At 30.4% G+C, this 17,257-nt stretch overlaps 1 protein-coding gene across 2 annotated transcripts; it reads right to left on the reverse strand.

The window, feature by feature from the left end:
* Nucleotides 1–1,702: 1,702 nt before the first annotated feature.
* On the reverse strand, nucleotides 1,703–17,257 carry Ino80 (chromatin-remodeling ATPase INO80). Of its 2 annotated transcripts, none has more exons than XM_066738065.1 (27): nucleotides 17,075–17,257; nucleotides 16,398–16,559; nucleotides 16,029–16,108; nucleotides 15,720–15,931; nucleotides 15,479–15,652; nucleotides 15,114–15,410; nucleotides 14,074–14,232; nucleotides 13,820–13,989; nucleotides 13,530–13,746; nucleotides 12,905–12,992; nucleotides 12,537–12,828; nucleotides 12,244–12,446; nucleotides 11,533–11,673; nucleotides 11,327–11,448; nucleotides 10,962–11,257; nucleotides 10,612–10,894; nucleotides 10,308–10,454; nucleotides 9,999–10,248; nucleotides 9,438–9,565; nucleotides 9,143–9,237; nucleotides 8,208–8,280; nucleotides 7,592–7,750; nucleotides 7,217–7,319; nucleotides 6,796–6,908; nucleotides 6,249–6,431; nucleotides 5,626–5,983; nucleotides 1,703–3,960 (listed from the first exon to the last, which is right to left on the reverse strand). In XM_066738065.1, exons 2-27 carry the CDS (start codon nucleotides 16,529–16,531, stop codon nucleotides 3,515–3,517), a joined length of 4,923 nt encoding a protein of 1,640 aa, XP_066594162.1. In that variant the 5' UTR covers nucleotides 16,532–16,559; nucleotides 17,075–17,257; the 3' UTR covers nucleotides 1,703–3,514. The 2 variants fall into 2 exon arrangements, with proteins under 2 accessions (XP_066594162.1, XP_066594161.1); XM_066738064.1 differs by having other exon boundaries at nucleotides 5,626–5,986.

Raw genomic sequence — 17,257 nt, forward strand, 5'->3', positions numbered from 1 at the left:
TAGGATGAAGATTGTAATGAATTATCTTAAATCTTCGTTTGAATGCTATATAATATGCAGATGTTGAAAAATAAACCATGGTTCCTGCGTATATATATATATATATATATAGTTTTAATTGATTCAAGAAATTTCTTGGAATATTTTTCTAACATAAGCAAAAAATGACAAAAGCTTCGTTTCCGCTAAAAATAAAGAATGTAAATGGATAAAAGCAAGAGAAATCAGAGAAGCTTTTGCTTGTGCAAAAGAGAGGAAACAGCTGCAGAGAAAAACTGCTTTGAATCTGCTTTATCTTTGACGCTTTATTTTTGTTTTTCTGCGTTTTTTTTTTAAGATATTAAGCCAATTAAAAACAACAAATATACCGGGTGATCGGTTGACTATTGGCAATCTTATACGTTTAAATAGGATGAACTTAATTGTAAAAACAAAGTTTCTCTATCATTTTTAAATGTAATCTTTATCCAGGAAGTTATTGAGAATTAAATATTGTTTAACCAGGCCTTCCTATTGATAGAGCGATCCACCAATCTTTTATATATCTATCAGATTGCCAGAATTCTCCACAGACTAATATAAAACATCGTGTTAAGTAATATTTAATCCTTAAGAATTTCTTCAGTAACGAATACACTTGCAAATGGCAGAGGACATTATTTCTATTACAATATTTTTATACTACCCTTATTTATACGTGTGGTTATGATCAACCGATCACCTGGTATATGATTATTATTATGATTCCGGTAGTAGTGTTATGTTGACTGTTGCTGCCGCTGTGCTACACCACTGTTACACCACTGTTATTTTTATTACCGAACTATAATATAGTATCCAATAAAAAGCAGACTAATGTGATTGTGCTGATTTAACATAACAGCTTAATTAATTTTGTTATTAATTAAATTTGTAGGTAGTGACATAACCGCGAAGAAGAAATCATAGAAAATGAGAAATGGAACTGTTAAGCGTAAGAGTATATAGGTTAGGATAGAAAGAGGTAAATGAAAAACGATTAGTTTGAACATTAAACGATTTAAGACGATGAGACAGCAGCTGCTTTATCTGAGAAACATCTCTGAATGGTATCCTGGCTCTGGCCGCGCGCTGGCGGCTTCGGGCATTTTAAACTACAAATACGTATATAGTTATGTATTGCTACGTCCAGTGAGTCCAACGCGACGGCGACACGCGAGTTGACGCGAGTCACTGAACTTTTTTCGACCACACAGCCTTTCTCTCACTCCAGCTCCAATAGCCTCCAATCTCCCTCTCTCTCACTCACAGAGTCGCGCGTGCATGCTAACAGCCTCGTTTCTTTCTCTTCTTCCTTTTAACTTCGTCACTTTTTCACCTGGACTCTTGTCGCAAAATATGATGCTCTGTATTTTCTCATCAAACACTCTTACGCTTTAAATCCAGATTCTTTTACTTTTTCATTTTAATTGAGATATTCCACTTGTTTAATATCATAAATTTCTAAAGATAATTATATTTCTGCAGTAAAATTTTCTTTTTGTAATTATATGATTTATTTAATTTTGTTTTAAATAGCAAGTCGTACTTATAGTAAAATGATTGAATGAGAAACAGGGGGGAGCTGGGTGAATCAATAAATAAAAGTTATTAATTATTAATAAAGTTGAGATAACCGAAACAAAACTCTCTGTACTTTCTATTGAATTGCAGATTGAATTAATTTATTCTAACAAGAATGTTACAAATGGATCGGATTTAAGAATAGATTTAAGATATAAATATACTATATATTACTAAATTACATAATCGCTTTATTACTTAAATTTACTTTTATTTGCTAAACCACGATTTACCTTGATTAAATAATAGATCCATGTATAAGTTATTCGTATAGCAAAGGATACCATGAAGATCCCAGAGTTTAATATACGGCCGAGAAAAGGGGAAGGGGGAGGGGGGGGGGGAGATAAATAGTTAAATTTGAGTTGGGTGCTAAATGGTAAAGATTGCTTATTATTCATTTACTGCTAATATCCATAATTTATCATACACATACTACTCTTACTGTGGTTTGATTTTACCCAGCGCGTTTAAAAAATTTATTTCGTATTTATCCAATCCTCCTATGTAGCATTGCATCCTTTTGTTTAATTCTAAAACTATTAATTTAAATTGTTCTAATTAAATCCAATTTGTGATAGAACTACCAACATTTTAAAATTGTACAATAAAATAAAAAATAACTACTGATAATCTACACAGCTCTTTCTTTTCAAGCCGTAATTTGCTTCAAAATATTAGTAACTATCCATGCAAAATAGTAATTTTCCAAAATTTAATAATTTCACTTTCACTTTATACAAACAATAGTTTTTAGTTATATTTAAATCTCCCTTACAATTTGCATTAAGTTCATTTGTCCTAAATGTATAAATGTCTAATATTAATCTTAAATACTTAGATTAAGAATGACAGAAAGAACAATGTAGCCAATTCGATGCTGTACAAAATACACATAAAGAAATTAGCATAAAATCTTCCAGAGTTCATACATCTTAAGTTTGCTTAATTTTAGAATGGATCTTTATATCATACAATTACCTTTTTAATACATATTTTATATTATATTTTTTTCATTTTAATAATAATAATAGAATTTACTCTTACACATAATCTAATTATAGACTGGAGCAAAAATAAAAATATCTATTTTTTAGGTTTAATGCAACTTAGTAGTAGTTATAATTAATTCAATTATAAATAATAATAAGAAGCAATGAATGCTGATTGTACAATTGGCGAATTTAAATATGACTTATAATGAAAATTAGTTATTATTTACCTATGGTTGCAATTTTTTTACATTGTTTACTGCAGTATAATCCAAATTTAAGTTACGCAGCAATTAGGTCTCTTCCTATTTTTTCATATTACAATTATGACATCTCGGAATGCACAAAGACAAATGAAAGAAAAGATTTTCTTTCCTGCCCCTTGGCTATAAAGCAATAAAACCCTTTATCCCTAGATTTTAGAGCTTTTCAGGTTTCAAAGCTTTAATTTTAAAGAATCTCTTTAAAATTAAAACTATTATTTAAAAATCTCTCAAAGCAATTCTTATTAGTATGATTTATAAATTATTTCCCACGAAGGCGAAAGCTACTTAGATCCAAGTTTAATCATGAATACCGTACAAAGTAAATTTCCATTTAAATTTTACGAGGAAAACACCATTTTCAAAGAAAATGAGCATGTTTGTAACAAAAATATTTTTTTTGCTGATAGTATTCGACGTGAATTTTAACATTCTTAACATTATATTCTGCTGAAATCTATTGATATCCGAGAAGATTGCTTCTTTAAATTTAAGCTAAATGGTGTCTATTTAACAATTTTAGTAAAAACAACAAAATATGTGATGTATTTGAGGTAGACAGTGCTAAAGCTCTAAAACGTTTGTATTCATGATCAACTACCACAGTAATGAAAAACTGAGAATTTATTGAATGAGTATTTTTGAGATTAAGAAACACTATGAAAAAGAGTCTTTTGATTGAGATGGTGATTGTTGTTGCGTATAAAATCCAAAGGGTCTCTCAGAGGGCCCGACAGAATTAGCGGAAGTCGAGGGACCCGAATTTGTTGCTCCATGAGCTTCAGGAAGAGTTTTTGAATGAGAAAGAGATGAAGCAGGTATTTGATGAGAACGAAGCGGGACCGGAAGTGGCCGTTGAACCTTTCTCCCATGAGGACCATGTACAGCAGGCACGCGATATCCTTGATGACCAGGTCCACTAGGCCTCAGTCTTGGCCTTCCTGGGCCACGACGAATCGTAGAAAGACCACCTCTTCTGGTCAGAGTCCCTAGTGACCCAACTGGGCCCAAAGGTCCCACTGTACTTGGCATATCTCCTTCGGTTGACCTGCTATTACCTGCTCCTCTTGGTGACGATCCGGTTATCCCAACTGTAGCTGTACCTACATCAAAATTTACAAACCACTTAATTATCATTCTGTTCAATAAATATCTACTTCTAAAATTGAATACATGTAAATAATAAGTAGATTTTATACGTTTTCTTATAGCATAATCTTACCTGATGGCTCGTGCAGAAAACCATAATATTCAAGAATATAAAGTGGCATCGCAGTAGCAAAAATGATACGATACGGTACGAGATGGTACCAAGTGGCACAATAGAAATCGTTTATCCTTAGGTTTTTCATATAAATCACGAAAGACTATTTTCTGGTCGAAGTATATTATATACTGGATGTTCAAGATCGATTGTCACACTTCTAACTATTCTATCTAAAATCATACAGCTAAGTTTCTCAAAGACACCAATTTTTAATAATAAAATAAATTTAAAAAGTCAACAAACTTAATCCAACAAATGTGGAAAATAATAATTATAATAATATATATATAGTAATAGAGGGTCTGGTAAAAATATCAGAACTAATATCTGGAAAAGAGGAACTAATTTTCATTTATATATATGTATATATACATATATCAGATGGTGTACCTGGGCAAGTATGAGAAGAAATAAAATCTTAGCTACTGTATAGAAAATGCTATACTGAAGAATCGAGAACTGCACAGGTACAAGAAAAGGATAAAAGAGAGGAAGGAGTTCCAAAAACCTAAGAAGAACATCGATCGCAGCTGCTTAGTGTTGGCCGCTATGCACCTGCCTATTATCCACTCGCTTCAAGGCGACGACGACAAGCTAGTGAGAGAAAAAAACGAGATTTGGATCGCTACAGAGTGGTGACAGAGGTTCCTTACTTTATATACTCGTGGATATGCGTAATACTTATATACACACAATATACAGAGTATATACGTATACATCTTTGTCTGTACACACCAATACGTTAAATGCGAAAAACGAGTATGACGTCGTTTGAAAATATCCTTCCAAATGGAAAGAATGGTGTAGGGGGATACAGGCACTATTTTATAGTATGCGGGGATGCAGTGCATAAGCTCGAGGGAAATCATTAAAACTTGGCCGACTCGACGATGGTTAGGCCAACTGTTGTGTTACCCTTGGCACTTGTGAGCCAAGCGCACATGTGTCCATGAGGGAGCAAGGGATTGTAAGCATTTGCTCCTCACCTCCATCCCTTTTCCAAGACTTAATCGCATGGGAATCCCGCCAAGTGCCATTGGAGAAAGGCCCCCTAAAACTAGGGCACGCTCGGACCTTCTTCGTCTCTCTTCCCACTCTGCTCTATTTCAAAGAGTCAGATCAGGATTAGTTATCGATTGGAAGGGTGCGTCACGTCACGAACACTTATTTTCGTGGGGTTCTAGACATTGTAAAAGCTGCACCCAAATTTACATTTATCATCCTTTATCGACTTGTATATACCTCTGCGTCAGCTGCACTAAATTCTGCACTAAATTCTGCACTAGATTCTGCACTTGTCAATCAGAACAACTTCACTTATCTTTCTCGTTAAATTATTGCAATTGGTTAATAAACGAAAGCATTTTTCTTTACCTAAAGAGACATAATATGTATGATAAAATTATGTTATAAATGGATGACAAAGGAAATAAAGATAAGTTATTAAGAAGAGTTGTACTCACATCTAATTATGTGCTTAATTAATTAATTTTTTAATTACCGTGTTGTAGTGTTTGTTCTGCAGATACAGCTGATTTGGATAGAAGTGTGGATGTGGGCGACTGGTTGACCTGAGGTGCCAGTCCCTTGGATGGTGAATGTGAAAGAAGCATCCCTCTGCTTTTACCACCAACTGTACCCCCTCGTCGAGATCCTCTGGGTCTTCCTCTTTTGCTGGTTCCACGTATAGTTGGACGCATTCGGACTCCAGTACCAACGCCAAATGCAAAATGATTCCCTGGCCTTGCAATTTTGGTCGAATCTCCAACCTGTCCATCTCGAGATTGTCGAGGATCCCCCGGAGCAGTTGACACAGGCCCATCCACATCAACGACTAATCCATCATTACTCGTTTCATCCTGCTTCATGATATATTTATTAAAATTAACATTAACAAACTCACAAATAATTATATCAAATTATGCAGTTTAAAATTATTCCTTGATTGTAGCAGAGAATATATTTTCATTATTATCAAGTGAGTGGAAAAATGCAATGGTATTGGAAGAAAATGTAAATAAAAATGCTGGGACAAACTCATAAAAATAGTATAAAATAAGCTTTTAAGGTAAATATTTCGTTTCGTTGTAGACAATTAATATATGCAACATAAGTTATACAAACCTCTGATCTAGTGGGACTAGTCGGCGTGCTACTGCAATCAATATTTTCATGTTGCTGATAACTATTTGGAAAACCTGCATAACTTGTGGAAGTAGCTTGTTTTTCATTGCTCAAACTAGTCTGAGCACCATCGCTTCCCTTCTCGCCATCCGCAACAGCCAGACAGATTTTCTTGGAGTCTCCCTAAAATATTTTAATTGAAAATATAATATTTAATTTTCAATAACAGCGATAATATATCGTAATTTTAATTTATTAAATATATGCGTGTGGTAAGTAATTTAACAATATTATGAATGAACAAACTAAGTAATGAAATCAATATTTTTTCTATATGGAGGATGAAATAACAATTCATTTCCTTGACCTTACGCAAACTGTGCAATGAATGAATAAGAAACATGAGAGAATGAAAAGCAATGGTTAAAAACCACAACAGAACAATGAAAGAATAAAGCGAGGGGGAGGAGGGATAATCGAAAATGAGGCAGAAAGGAAAAGCTGTGAGAGCTGTGTCAATGATATTTGGTAAAGCTGCTAGACTTACCTTAGCCGGAAGTGCGGCTAACTTCCTCTTCCGGTCCCGTTCCTTATGGTAAAGATTCAAATCAAGACAAGACTCCTCCACGTGCTGCTTTTTCTCTTCGCTTCGTTGGCTATCTAAAATAGATGAAGACGAAAACGTATGTGTAACAAAAATGTAAGGACTACCTTTTATCCATTTCGCCTGAATATACATTATTAATCTATTAAGGTCATGAAATAACTTTTGTAATATTATTATTTCCTCCTCTTTCCTCTTATTTTTCTTAACATAGCCTTTCTCTTCTCACACTCTTTCTTTAATTTTCCCTCATTTCCTTTGAATTGAATTTACTTTCATTTGCACTCCTTCAATTGAGGTTTAAAAAAATATTTTTCTTTTATACAATAGAATACTGGAATAAAATAGAACGATATAAACTTACATTTTGCTTCAATCTCTTCATCATCGAGAAGTAATGACACTACTTCTTTCGGTTTTAAGGTATCTGGTTTGAAATTTCCACCACTAATGACCATACGTTGAATCTATAAAAAAAATTCATTAAATAAGAGAATATTACTTAAGAATTAACATTATCAAAGTATCAAATAAACGACTCAATTAGCACATTATAAGGTTTACTTTCGTGAAATGAAGCGATAAATTCAATGAATCAATTTAAAAGTAATATCTCAATAATCTACAATTATTTTACTACAAAGACAATATAGGCTTATAAATAATATATAAATGACGTGAAAAAAAGTTCACGATAGAAGTAAATCAAGGTTTGACAAGGTAAGTAGAACATACAAACCTCACTCTTTTCACGAGCTCGTTGTAGAATCCTTTCTTCAATTGTTCCTTTGCAAATTAATCTATAAACTGTTACTTGTTTAGTTTGTCCCAATCTATGAGCACGATCCATAGCTTGTTGATCTACTGTTGGATTCCAGTCACTATCATAAAATATCACCTAGAAATAAAATAAAATTTCCATTTATTATAATATTATTAAATATAAACTTAGCTACTAATTATTATAATCGGTCCAAATAATCGGGAACTGACGTTTAAAAGAAAAAGAATATCTTAATTCAGAACAACTTTTGTTAATTATTATCAGCATTTTATGTTACTTTGTGGTCATATTAGATTTATGAAGATTTGACAAATATTAACATTTACTAATTATAATACATATTTTAAGAGTGCAAAACTTGAGAATTTGGTAGAATATGTTTGGTAATGCTGTTTCTGCATTAAAGTATATATGTATATAATTACCAAAATAAATTACTATAGATTTATGAAATAGTTATAATATTTCACAATTTATATTTTAATACAAGAAATTTAACTTTTTATTGTTAAAATTTAAATAAATTTTAAGTGATGTATATGTAATAACGGTGAGGTTTAAGATTACTGACCGTATCAGCAGCCGTTAAATTAATTCCAAGACCACCAGCCCTTGTACTTAGTAAAAATACAAATATGTCTGCTCTGAAAAATTAAAATCACGTGTAAGCATATCCTTCATATTAGTTTTTTTTATTCCTAGCTGTGTTTAAAAATCTGTCACTGTCTTTTTATTAAACCCTATCATACTACTGACTATAGGAAGCTCAAAGGGTTGGTACCTTGACATCAAGCTAACAAAAAATTTCCATTAAAAGAAAGTCGGTACTCCTATATTTTGACTTTTTTCTCCTTGGACAGAAAGAGTCCTCAGCCCACCGCATTTCTGTACCAAACCCGATTAATTGTAAAATTCGGATAAATAAATTTCGATAATTAATAACTTTTGAAAAAAGTAATAAATCAAAAAATGTAAATAGGATCATTTTCTTAAAATCTGCCCTTCTACACCCATGAGTTTGGGATCGAGTTAATAAATACTCATCACTTAAGATACCCCAGAGCATGTTGGTAAGAAAATGATTATATCTGCAGCTATAAGAGATATTAATGTTTGCCTAAGACCTTTCTTGGTGCAAATAAAAAGGAGTTTGAATAATGTCCTAAGGATGCGGATACACGCACGTGAATTAGAGCGCAGTGTGGACATTTCTACGCTGCGCTTTGAGCCGACGCGCAAAACGGACGTGCTGCGTAATGCGTGTAGTGTGTGTGGTGCGTGCACGCGTGTATTTCACACGTTGTGTATTCACAATTTAAAAAAAAAATAATATCTTGAATAATTATGGAAAGACAAATGCGCTCTTACGTCCTTGCCCTGGGGCTTTCTAATGATACACCCTACATAAATATATATTAATTATTGTAGTATTATTATGATTAAAGAAAATGTATGCAATTATACACCAAAATAAGAGTTACTACAGAAATAATTATAAAGCTTTACCTTTTCTGAAAGTCTGCCACCATATCTCGTCTATCTGAGATTTTTGATGATCCGTCTAATCGCATGAACGTGTGTTTTCTATGATACATATATTCCTACGGTTAAATAAAATACATTATGATTATTCATTCTTAGATTAAAAGCATAACAAAATCATAGGAAGTATATCATCTATATAGAGTGCAGCATTCAAAATAGGCCATGCAAAACTCCATTTTTTTTAGTGACAGAACAAACTTCCTTTGACATTGTTATGCCACTTGTGATATTATTCAGTATAATAAAAGAAACATACTTCTAGTAAATCAATCATTTTAGTCATTTGAGAATATATTAAAACACGATGGCCCTGCTCTTTTAACCGCTTTAAAAGATTGTCTAAGACAGAAAGCTTTCCTGCATCCGTAACTAATGTTTGCTTATCTGAAATCAATTGAAATATTAAACATACTCAATTATTAGAAAAAAGTATTTAAAAATGGACAATGTTTTTCCTTTGGATATTCTCTTATACATCATTGTAACTGTAAGAATTTTTCTGAAGAAACTTCACATATTTTATACTACTTCTATAACATCAGGAAAAAGTGTAATCAGATGTAAAACTCGGTGACAATTGAAATATTTTAAATTACAAGGGCAACACAGTCAATATTATCTAAAATTGCATACGATAATTTAAAATGTAACTTAGTTTAAACAAGGTATAAAAAAGGGGAAATAAGCTATATATTACACTAATAGTGATCATTTTGTTCAATGAACCCTGTGGAATGTAATCCAGAAAAAAATCACTGATAGATATTTTAGTAATGTAGATATTACCTATTGTTTAAAGAAATTCTAATAATTTTACCTGGTACAATAATATTGGACCATCCATTGATAGGAGAACAAGCGGATAATCCGCCTGGAGATTCGTATGAAAACATCGATGGTACTTGAGCAAATCTATTACTGAGATTTTCTTCAGGATGTAATAATGTTCGGTCACAACCAAGCCATAATAACCTTTGACCAAAAGGTCCTCCACATTCTTCATGTCTTTTCCATGCACACGTTGCCGAGCTATTGCTTACATATAATTTTCTTGGACTCGCTTGAACCTATATAATATCCATATATAAGATGTAATAATTTTTCTATTAACAAATCTTTTACTGACCTTAGGATTTTTATCACAAATAAAAGCAGGAATGCTTGTTTGCTGACAGTAGCGCAAAATCGCTGGTCTTGGATGATGAGGATGTTCTGGCAACAGAGATAGCTTTGGATCTTCACCTTGCTCCGTTTTAATAGCAGAGAATGCTCTCTGTAATTATTATAAAACATATTACAGTCATAAATTGTATCAAGACTTAATAATGGTTTATTATAAAATATTAATGTTATTGAGAAGAATGCGTTTATGGAAGGTTGATTGATATTTCGTAATTAGAAGTGTAATAATTTGCAATACATAAACTTACTTTTCCGAACTGAATCGCTATTTTCTTACTGGTACGTAATATTCTATGCGTAACAGTTTCCGGCATTGAATGTATCAAATGAGTTGTATGTGTATAAATAGCTTCCCCTTCAACGATTTTTTTCGTAAAAATTAAATCGTACGTTGGACGAGACACAATTTCAAATATTTGAGGTAGAAAAAGCCTGTATTTTGAAAAAACTATTGATTTGTCATCAACATTCCAATCCTCCCAATATTTTAACATTTTTCTTTTTCTTTCCATTAATGTAGCATTTAGTAACCTGCAATAAACAATTGTGTAGATAAGAACTTGGATATAGAATATGATAGAATAATAACTATACATACCTAAATAAAATACCAGCAATGAATATTTTATTTAATTCCATTGGAGATACATTAATAAACCTACTAAACGAAAATAGATTATCAAATGAATAACAATTTTCATAATGAAGAGCCTTATGAATATAATCCGTTGCAAAAATAAATAATCTATTAAATAATAAATGGTCTTTGGAAGGAAAAGAGAGATGCAAAAGTCCTTCCGCATAAATTAATGCAGGTATTTCATATGATTCAGTATTCATAAAAAACGGAGATTTAGCATCTCTGCGTTCAAAAAGCTCTGGGTGGTTGCAGACCTAATTGAAATAGATATATTAATATAATTAAAAATTAGATAAATCTATTATTTAAATACTGAGTACTACCTTACGGAATTGCATGACTAGATTCATTAAATTAGAAGTAAAATTTTTATCATTGGGAGCAGTATCTCCACCACCAACCGTGTAATGTAGTAAATCTTCTATACGTATTTTTTTCTTCAAAGCTAAAATTAAAATTGAAAAAAAAATTATTTACTAAATTAATTAAATGGAGGGGAATATAAAGTAAATGTAACAAAAATACAAACCAGAGTAAAGTAATTTCTGACGTGTCGTAAGTGGACAATAAACCATTATTTCTATCTTATCTGATAATTCATTCTCTACGTCTTTCTTTATCCTTCTTAACATGAAAGGCTTTAAAATCATATGTAGTCGCGACAAATGTTCTATATTTGTAAAATAATTTTTTTTTAATAATCTTCATATTTTTATATAGGATTTCCAGTCTAAGGATGCCAACTTGAAAAATTCAGGTTAAAAAACGGATTTTAAGAAAAAAATTTTAGGTATAGCCCTTATTAAAAAGCTATAATGAATTACACTCTTTCATTTAAAGCTATTTATTGGCCAAGCAATCCGCTGACTTTACTATATTAATTAGATATCATTAAAATAAATCACTGATTAATAGAATACCTCTAATTAAAGAGTTTGTAATCCTTAATAATTTTTACTTTAAAGGCCAGATAAAAAGATTTTATAATGTCTTTCTTAAAATTCCCTCCCCTATCTAAATGTTTAGGGTTAGCAACCTTACACCAGATATCTTATAAACCATAATGAATGTCTCAGACTTGAAACCTAAGCACGTTATAAAGTATTTAAAATGTATAACTATACACAGAAATATCCTTTGCCTTAAATTTATTAAAGCTTGTATGCAAGTTCTGCACCATTCTTTATGATATTAACTAAAATGATAATGAAATTGTAAAAGATAGTTAAAACCAAATTACTTTCATCAATTCCTGTTTTGTTTTCTGCATGGCTTTCAATATCTTTTGAAAACCATTCATTAAACTCATCGTGTGAGTCAAATAGGGTAGGCATTATAAAATGTAGCAATGCCCACAGTTCTGCCATGCTGTTTTGTATTGGAGTTCCACTTAAAAGTAATCTATTACGACAGCTAAATCCCAATAAAAGTTTCCATCTCATACTGTATAAAATATATATATATATATATGCATTGCATTATTATAAATAGTTGTTTGTTTTTTATAAATTTACACATATTTAATTAAATCACCTGCTAGTACTTTTTATAGCTTGTGCTTCATCTAGTATCATATATTGCCATTTTATTCTATTGAAGTATTTATAGTCTGTTATAACTAATTGGTAGCTAGTGATAACCACATGGAATGAAGCATCTTTTGTGTGTAAATCTTTAGTATCCCAAAATTGTCTCAATATTTTACGTTCTTGTGGATTTCCCCAATATGGAACTACTTTAAAAAGAGGAACAAATCTAGCCATTTCTTGTTGCCAATTATGCAATGTAGAAGCTGGTGATATGATTAAAAATGGTCCCCAAACAGCTAAAATAATGATTAAATACAGCATTATTAACTACTACATTATAATTCATTATAAATACCTTTTTTCTTAACTTACAATATTTTTCAGCTATATGACACAGAAAGGCTATAGATTGAACTGTTTTCCCTAAACCCATTTCATCAGCTAAAATACCACTTATGCCCTACAAAATTTTAAGTTAAAATATTTGATGTAGTGAATAGAAAAAAGTGAAAAAATTTGGAACACAAGTAAAATAAACTATAAACAAGATAAATAAATAATCATACATCATAAGCAAATTAATCTAAACCTATACTTTGATATTCTACTTCTAATTAGTATTTACTTATCAAAACCAAAATAATATTGTTTTATTAAACTCGAAACAAAAAACAATGTCATTATTATTTCTATTTATCGCATATTTTTTGGGGTAAATGAAAACAGAAAAAAAATCAAAAACTATTAAAAAAATATTTTTACAACACAAATTCAAGAGAATTAGAAAAATATTTCAGAAAAGATCCAACATAGGCATCAGGTGCAGCCCTAGAATTTTTAGAATTATTTATACTAAGTTTCAGAAGTAAAAATAAAACATAATATCTACATAAATAAGAGATAAAGAAATTATAAAATATTGGACCTTTCCTAATTATTTTGTTCCAAATTTGTTCACTTTTGTGTAGTATTAATCTATTTAAACAAATTCACAAACCTGATCATACAAATTAGCTAGCCAATTCATTCCTTTCAACTGATAGCCTTTAAGATTTCCTTTAAAAATAGAAGGCTGTGGATGCTCCAAATTTTCTGGCGTGTCGCTTAAACGTAATTCTTGAGATGTAGTTGCAGTATCAAATTGCTTTGTTCTGGCCCTCTCATTATCAAAAGCCTCAGTCGCATTCTTTTTAGCTTTTTGCTTCATAATTTCACTATATTTTGAACCATTTTATATAATATAAGCAAGTAAATAAACAGATTAAAAATATAAAATTATAAGGGTACCTATCATAATCATCAATACCAGCTAGTCTAGGATTTTTGTCTTCGTCTAATTGATTTAAAATACGTAATTGTTCTTCTGGTGATACTTTACCGAGTTTACGTGACATAAAATGTGCATACAATTCTGTTTGTGTAATAAGAAAGTTTAATTTTCTTTGTTGACGTTTTGCCTAAAAAAAAGAGCAATTTCAAATTTGAAATATAAATTATTTGAAACAATAATTGAGCAATATAAACGTTAATTGTAAATATACCTCAATAAGCTCAACATCCATTTTCCGTTGCTCCTCTGCTTCTTTTTCAAGCCGCCTTCTAGTTTCTCGTTCAACCCGATCATACCGCTTCCAGTATGATTGCATTTCTCGAGTCAACCGTTTAGCTCTCCAAATAGTTTCTTTCATATTTTTTTGTGACTGAAAAAATATTTAACAATACAATTTATAGAAATTAAACATTGTATAAGTATCTTTTTATGCTGTGAGTTTAAAAATCTCATTGGAAAATAGAGTTAAGTAAAGCTAGAAAACATTTTTAAGACTACTAATTTGCTATAAGTATTATAAAATAAAAGTTATCTTAACACAATGATACATTACAATGGCTGATCAGGTTCATTGTGATATTCATGCATTTTTTTTTTACTCCACTGGCTTATAATTTGTTTTTACATAAAATAAGAATATATATTGTAACAATTTCAAATGTTGATGTATATGAAAATTCTATTTACCATATATACATATCTTAGATGTCTAAAGAGTACTATATTCGTATAAAGTGGACCAGTAACTTGTTCTATTAATAATATATTTTTTATTATTGATGTAGTAATAACTTTTTCATGCTGAAGTTGGAGGGTTTGAAATGGTAATAAAGGAAATATTGAACATACTTTGTCTTAAACGCTTAGAAGCTATAAACTTCACACAATCTACTCAGAACAGTACAATAACAGCATTCAACCCAAACATTTATAATCTAATGACTTTAATATTATTAGGCTTAGATATTCATTAAATTTTGTATTATTTTGAAAAACTCTTAAAATCAGATATGAACTTATGCAATGAAAAATATAAATTTCAATTTTAAATGCTCAAGAAAGTCTTTATATTAACTTGGTAAGAATATTCTTTTAGAATAAATTTTCTATGCTTAGCTTATAATCCTATAGAATTACCTAATTTATATTATATATATATATGTATATATATAAACTGATTGTGACATCAATTATTACAAAGGTATTGTAAATAGCGTGAATTACTGGTCTATTATTGATGTAGACAAATACCTGCATAGCTTTTTGTCTCCAATATTTCATACAATGTTGTGCAACTTTTTTACAGCTTATTAACATTTCCTTATGGTTGTTCGTTTTTGCCCTTTGTACTTTACCAAGTTCCTTTTTGGACATTAAAACCCAAATTTTTCTTCTTCTCATAGCCATAACTTCTGGGCTTTTATTATTATGCTTTTTTCTTCCCCGTGTACGAGGCTGATGGCACATTATAGCATCAAGCTCTGCTTCATCTAATTCTTCGTCCTTTGTTCTACTTCTATGCCATTCATTTTCTGTGTATTCTCTAGCCTAAAAGTAGAGTGTTAAAATACCTGTTGTTTTTGTATTTAGTATTTACAATTCAAAATAATATGTACATGATAATCTTCAGAAACCTTATGCCTTGAACTTCTTTCTTTTTTTATTTTCAATATTTTCTTTTCTGGCTTTTTCTCCTTCTTTTTCTTATTACCAGCAATTAATTTTTGATGTTCAATAAATCTGTCATAACTAGACAAAAGTCCTGCACTATAATATTGATACTGTATATTCTGCAGAAAAACGAAATTATAAATATTTTTAAAAATATCAATATTTTGTTATAATGGTCTTTTGTACCTCTGGTTTCTGATAAAAGCGGCCTTGATATTTCTTTCGCAAAATATGAAACTTTAACATTTCTTGAAAGTCATCTTCTGTTATTGTGCTATCTGATTCAGAGCCTGATCCTGAACTATCTGAGGAATCACTTAAAAGAATATCTTGTAGCCATCTGCGTTCTTCACCAACATTTGACATATTATATAATCTAAGCTTGTTAATTCTTTCTTCTACAAATAAACAATTTATAATATGATAAAAATATTATGAAATAAAATACTTAGTTTCATATAGTAAAATAATACATTAAATATAAATCATACCAACCTTCTTTCCTTGTAAGAACATCATCGATACAAGTATCTGAACCTTCTATAGAAACTGAAGATTCAGATTTCTCTTCCTCACTAATAAAAATTATATTTAAATTACTTATTTTAATAAGCAACTCTATATTTTATTATATATGGCATCATATATTTATTTTCCCAGAACATGGACATAAACCTTTATCTTTATAACTATGAAAAAAAGACATCAATCATTTAAATAGGAATTTTGCACAAGCTATTTTCCACTTACAATTTCAGACATGTGCATAAAATTGATATATCTTATAATTATGGAAATAAATGTTTTCTTACATTCATGTTCTGAGACATCTAAGTGAAGAATCTTATACAATTGTTTTTATACCTGGCATGATCTTCAAATAACTGATTAATTTGCCTTAGAAAAGGCTGAACATTGAGACTGCGTTCTAAACGTTGCAAATGCAATGGTGCAGCCATTTCATTATCCAGTCTCATCTTATTATTTGCTTCAGTCATTACCAATTTCAATTTATGTACTATATTCCTAAAATATAAAAAAATACAGTTAAAAAATGAAACGTCTTATTAAAAAAATGTAATAAAGATAACCCCCATAATTGTTCTTAGTTAAATAATTTACTTGAATCTAATTATTAAATTCAAATTACGTAGAATAATGGAGTATACATATAATCCGGTTATAGAAACTTAAATAATTAAACAAGCTCTTATAAAGATATTATTGAGATAATATTATATTGTTCTACTGATATACTCAAGCATATAGCTTGTTAAGTAGAAGTATCTATTCAGAATTTAAAAAATATGAACAATTTTTATTTTAAAGCTCATATATAGTCATCGTCAAAACAATTGCCTTACTGAATTGACACAATATTTAAAGTATCATATTCTTCTAAGATGAATATTATATGCATTATAACTTTTAGAGTATTGTATTTAATTGAATGTAATTAATCTCATTACATAAAGCGAATGACCTGACAAATTGTAATTCTGTGGTTATAACTTTAAAATTATTGTATAATTTTGGATCACCTTCTGCTTGGTTAGAAGTAGCTTCACTTATGTTCTTTCAAAAGTAGAATTAGCAATAAGGAAGCGTGTCATTTCGCTCACTAAAAAATTATACATGTCGCTCGAAGGGAAATACATAATAGGGAGAAGCCTAGACAATGAAGACATTTGGTGTGCCACAAAACCAGGACAGGGATAGGGCAT

The sequence above is a fragment of the Prorops nasuta genome, unplaced genomic scaffold (genome assembly GCF_024137725.1).
Source record: "Prorops nasuta isolate Cenicafe-Biocafe unplaced genomic scaffold, Cenicafe_Pnas_1.2 PNAS00018, whole genome shotgun sequence".
NCBI classification, from domain to species: Eukaryota; Metazoa; Arthropoda; class Insecta; order Hymenoptera; family Bethylidae; genus Prorops; species Prorops nasuta.